Source organism: Rhopalosiphum maidis, chromosome 1 (genome assembly GCF_003676215.2).
Source record: "Rhopalosiphum maidis isolate BTI-1 chromosome 1, ASM367621v3, whole genome shotgun sequence".
NCBI classification, from domain to species: Eukaryota; Metazoa; Arthropoda; class Insecta; order Hemiptera; family Aphididae; genus Rhopalosiphum; species Rhopalosiphum maidis.
This window is the reverse complement of record NC_040877.1, coordinates 61678735-61684842: the sequence shown is the minus strand read 5'-3', so window position 1 is coordinate 61684842 and position 6108 is coordinate 61678735. Positions and strand designations below refer to the sequence as shown.

The 6108-nt window shown below is 26.8% G+C and overlaps 1 protein-coding gene across 1 annotated transcript; it reads right to left on the bottom strand.

Moving 5' to 3' along the window:
- Positions 1 to 357: 357 nt before the first annotated feature.
- LOC113554588 (xenotropic and polytropic retrovirus receptor 1-like) lies at positions 358 to 5987 on the bottom strand. Its single transcript, XM_026958502.2, has 10 exons — positions 5608 to 5987; positions 5378 to 5531; positions 5063 to 5310; positions 2762 to 3023; positions 2329 to 2693; positions 2106 to 2253; positions 1839 to 2033; positions 1591 to 1760; positions 1308 to 1441; positions 358 to 1237 (listed from the first exon to the last, which is right to left on the bottom strand). The coding sequence occupies exons 1-10, from the start codon at positions 5674 to 5676 to the stop codon at positions 982 to 984; spliced, it is 2001 nt and encodes a 666-aa protein (XP_026814303.1). The 5' UTR covers positions 5677 to 5987; the 3' UTR covers positions 358 to 981.
- Between the last annotated feature and the right edge of the window lie 121 nt (positions 5988 to 6108).

The window sequence follows — 6108 nt, the reverse complement described above, 5'->3', positions numbered from 1 at the left end:
TTGACGACATGTATTAATATTTACACTTTAATAACAATTTTTCCTCTTAAATTCGAACTTGAACTACATTTTTTTGTAATATTCAAAAATTATAAGTTGTAGAAACTTGAAACATTTTACAATTAGGTAGGTACTTAAATTATCACATAATCCTTATCATCAAACATAATATATCATTATTTAAAATATTTTGTAAAAAAGTTCACAAACAATATTTAACTATTCATATAATTTCTAAATATTTTATTAACCATTTTAACAAATATAAACTGTTTATAAATATATGCATAAATAAAATATAACAAATATTTATTATAAAACTATTTTTAATATTATAATAATAATACACGAAGACAATTAAGTGACAATCATACTGAAGGTTTTATTAATATAAATTATAAATCATAGTTATTAAAAATATATTTTTTATAAATGTGTACACCTATAGTTAAATTCCTTAATTATAACTAATTTGGCTTTCTTGGAAAACACATTTAAAAGGAACATTAACAAATAATAGTAGAGGAATTAATAGATTAGTTATGTAAAAACATGTTTTCATTACGTTGAATTGACTATTATTAATTTTCTAAATCACAAGAAAAAATAAAATAAGGCAGGCATCAATTTCCCGTGTATCCATAATAAAATCTTAGCTATAATACTATATACCCAAGGTTAATTGAAAATATATTATACTACTTAAATAAACTAGAGATCACAGTATGTAAGTGTATAAAATCAACTTCAGTACCCTTATTTATTTCTTTTTAAGTAATACATTAAGCAAATTACATTCATCAACAATATGTTCTAAAAAATAAATTAAATTCGATTGTTTTCGACTATATATATATATATATGTATATATATAAATATACTTGAGCTTACAAAGTCTATTATTAAGAATACAATATATTTCTATACATAATATAATGGAATAATAAAGTAGAAATATTTTATGTTAATTCTTTATTTGGTTTATTCAGTTAAATCTAAGGAATATGAATTCTGATCAGTAACTAACTGCAACTTATCTTCTTTTAAAGATTTCTTTGTTGGTAGAAGTTTACGTTTTCGTCTGTTCGTCACGCTCATATCTTCATCCATCATGCGTACAATTTGAGCAGAGTCAGAGAAATCAATTGGTGCTATTGATATATCTCTCACTGCTCGGAACTTACCGCAATTGTTTAGATGTTCGTTTTCTAAGCGGAAGAAATTCCATACAAATCGTCTGTAAATAATAATTAAAAATAGATTTTTAAACCATACACAATTTGAGTATATTAAATTGTATTCCTTACCTAAAAACTTCAAGAGGTGATACTAAAGAATTAGCCATTTCAGTACTTAAAATGCCATTACTTGTAAGTATGTATTGTGGAACCCATAATAATCTAATTACGAGGTCTTCAACAATTGCAAAATAATAATAACCCTAAAACATATTAATTTATTTTTTAAACTTTACTCAATATTGAGAAACTAATGGCACAATTTAAATGTATTAAATTGAAGAAAAAAAACTATACATATACCTATTTATTAAAAATTTCCTTTTAACTATAAAATAAAAATTAAGCTCACTGTATTATCATATACAATCTCTTCTCTTAAGAATGTATATTCTCCAGAATTGTTATTGAATAAACCCCAGTCCATTTTTACATCCCAGGTGTATGTATAAATTGAACTTATCACAGAACAAATGATCCAAAAGAAAAAGAATGGATTGTCATAACTATCTGCATAATTATCTATAGCAAATTAAAAATATTTTAATTTATTTGAATATATTTATAAGCAATAAACATACAGTCAAAAAGATTCATTACTTTTTGTTTTTTTCAGCAATGCTCTCGCAAATACAACAAAAAACGTCGTTGAATACTTTCCAGCATTAGCTAAATGCGGAAATGTTTCACCAGTATCCCTGTAACGTCTAATACATTGAGCAAACCGAATCCAAGCAGGAATACAATTGACTATCATTTTTGAAATAAAATATTCTTCAACATTAAATTTAACATCTAAAATTGTTAAAATACAAAATTAATACGGACCAATTCAAGAACAATATTTTAAAACAGATTTTGTTTTACCTGAAGTTTGATACCAATTATTATTGTAAATGTAAAAACAAATCAAATAGTGAGCGTCGAGCAGAACAGTTACAAGACTGTTCAATTGATCAGCAAGCCAAAAGTCAGCAAATCCAACATAATAAAATGGAGCACAAGCCATTCGCCACTAAAATATAATTTTTATACTTGAAATATTATGTAAAGTAAAGACAATTTATAAATATATATATAACAAACTTACTACTATACGTAATAGCCAAAATCTTGCTTCAAAGTAAAATATTTTAATTGGGTTGATCATGAGCAGTGTAAATAAAATTACTAAGGACAATGGATTTATATATGCTGGTATACTCAGAGCATCAGAATATAAATAACCTAAAATACTAAGAGCACACACAACACCAAGGATTCCTGCAATTTCAAAAAGGTGTTGTTCAGTGACATGCTTTCTTGGATCCAGTTCGAATATCAAGACATGATTAACACCAGAAGATCGCCATCCATAAACATTTATGCCCATCAGAAAAAGGAACTCTATTATAAGGAATGGTCCACGATATAAACGGAATGCTTGTTTAATGTTGGTATTTTTTTCAAAAGTAGCTAAAACAATTAATCAAATCTTTTTAAAAATAATTTTTTTTATACTTATAAGTACAATGTAAACTCACCAGATATAAAGATTGCAACTAGCAAAACAATAAGGCATCCTAAGTATAATCCTACTTTAAAAGTGGTCCAAGGACTTTGTGTTTCGCCTAGAGGTGGAACTCTAAGCCGTTTCATAGCTTTTTGACGATCACCAAATTCCAGATCGTGAGTAACAGTATGTTCTGTTTCATTAATTAAGCGTAATATGTCTTTATTTGTATAAAAATGAGATATTTCTACTTGTTCTTGGCGCCACTTTGCACCACTTTCTTTATTCATCAACTAAAACATATAATTTTTTTAAATGTAATAATTTAGAAAAAAATGTCAAAAAAAAATAATAAATATACCTTGGTCCTGTAAAAACTTATCTAAAGCTTTGTAAATGTGGGGAAGTTAACATTTAATACAACTGATTCTCTAATCTAGATATACCTTATATATTATATAAGCTTAATTTTTATTTGCTTATTTACGATAATATTCATTTTTATTGAATTTAATGCTAATTGTATTATTGTAAAATATAAATGCAACATAAAGTATAAAAAAATAATAAAGGAGGAAAAGCAGTGATCCATTTATTAAACTCAATTATGCCACTGCTTAACCTACAATCTATACTTCACGGCAATTACATTTTTTATGCATTTAATAATACTTCCTAAGTTGTTAATGTGACTCATGAATTATGCTGTATAAATTATAGAGATAAATCTTAAGAAAAAAATAAAATTTATAAAATGTAACAAACAACTTTTTTTTTTAATTGTCAGATTCCAGTTGTATCTTAAATGGGCAGTCAGTTAGGTTAAATTTTTAAAGTAAGACACTAAGCTTTTGCCTACAAATATAGCTAAAAAAAAAAAATAACGAAATTAAAAGAGGTTACTTAAATGTAAATATGATAAATGTAATATGTTTAATCAATAGATATTGTTATATATTATTGTTCATTGCAGAAATCTATAATAGTACTAAGAATGTAATATCTGAAATATCACATTTAATATTAGTAATTAATAATAATGAAACATGACACAAAATTGATAAATCAATAAAAGTTAAACAAAAGAAGACATTTAGATTAGGTTTTATAACAATTTAAAAGATAAAATCAATGTATGATTATTATGTTTACTATTACATAATTTATTTTAGTACTAAAGAAAACTGTAATATTTAAAATTAGTGTAAAAAGTATTTAAGTATAATTGTTTTATCTGAATAATAAAAATTAATGTTAAATTATTAAAATTGTAATATTTAAATGTTGTATACATATCTATGAGAAACACATATAATATATATTAATTTAATATAAAAATATGTGTTATGCAGATAAAATCAAATAATTCAATTAAATATTAAGATTTGTTGTATAATTTAAAATATGAATAATATGTTCAGCTGCATAGATAGCAAAACTATAAAAATATTTATAAATTATGAGTATCATCTTTAGTAAATTTTTGTATTACATTTTAATTCTTAACCTATCACAGTAATTTAAATACCTAATGCAATGTTGTATCTTCATATGAAAAATTGATTAATTCAATGGCTTAATAACATTTAATGGATCATTAGTTCATTATTGATTTATTAAATTCTAAGATGTTGTTCATGCAATTCTGCATAGAGGTATTTATTTTTTTAAAAGAAACAATCCATTAATTTTATTTGGTGTAACAATCATTTTTCTACTATAACCTAACCCCACAAACTACAAAAGTAATCATATACTTCCAGCAATTTCATCATTCATTTGATGTCATCATACATAATACATTAGTATTGACAAGAAAAAAAAGAAGTAATTTAAATTGTATAAACATAATTGGTTGATTAATTTATTATTGACATACAAATTATATTTGTGTACAAATAAAAGATTGGAAAATAGCTAATAACTATGAAAATTTAAAACCAATGTGGCAATGTCTACAATTACTTTTTGTTAAAAAAAAAAAATACTGATAATACAGAATTCCAATAAAACTAATTCAACATAATATTTGTTAATCAAATAAAGAAAGGCAAATAAAAAAAATTATAAGCGGATTAGATTATAAGAAAGTAATTAGAAACTAAATGATAAGATATAATTGGGTATACAAATTGATGACAGTAAAAACATTTGAGATCACAGTTTATCAATTAAGTAGGTAATAATAAATAAGTATTAGATTCTAAAGAGTGATACTAAAATCACACATAAAAAATAAAAATATTTTACCTAACCTAAGAGTTCAACAACACAATGCTATGAATTAAAAAAAATAAGCTTACACTAAGATATTATTTATAAAAATACAAACCTTATCGTGTTTTTTCAAAATCTTTTTAAAACCTGTATAGTTCAGATTTTGGTAATTTTGCAAAAGTATCAAGCTCAAATAAAATTCGCTGAAAGCTAATTTAAGCTCTTGTACTTTGCGTTGAGGTAAATTCAGTTTATTGGAATCAGACTTTTTACCGTAATCTTTCATTTTGATTGCAGTGGATGAGAGCAAGTCAAGCTCATTCTTTAATGTTGCAAACTTACGCATTGCTTCGGCAAGTTTTTCTAAAAAATCATCAAAATACAATATAGGTTATAAAAAATGATACTATTTACTATACAGTACACAAACCTGAGTAGAAAACATTGATTTTAGCCAATTCCTTTTCGCAATACTGTAAAAAATGTTCGTCGAATTGAATGAAACGGCGATGCAGGTTTTCGGGGTCCGTGGACTCTACTGAAGGTGCTTCTTCTATGATTTTGTAGAGCATCTCTTTCATGTCCTAGACAATAACAGGAGGAAAATAGCAGTAAGTCGTGAGTATCGTGTAAAGATTGGCGGGCTCTCAGTATACTTACCTCGTAGTTGATGTACTGTTTCCGCCATTCTGGCGTGATGTGAGCCTGCAGATGTTCGGCGAACTTCATTTCGGTGGAGACTATAACAATACGAGCGTAGCTTGGGCGGGGCGAGAGGTGGGAACGGGTGGACAAGTGAAACGAACGAAAATAAAAAAAAGAAAAGAGGAAGAATGCAAACGAAAAAAGACGTTAAGTACCTAAGATCACAGCGAGTTCAAGTCATGTGTGTAAGTATATCGGAAGTACTAACCGCCGTAGTACGACCGATCGTGTGCGCAATACGCCGATATCGCAACACTGCGATGTTAGCCGCGCCAGTTGATGACGGAGAATGAAGATAAGTGAGAACAATAATTTTAAAGTGCTGTGTTTTTTTTTTTTTTTACCGTCGTCTGCGATAACCGCCGCGCTTGATAAGTGATAACCGAACGTTTCGCGTGCACGCGGTCGACGCGGGCAGAGCGCTCGTGCGGACGGAACCGCAACCGCGAAACCGTG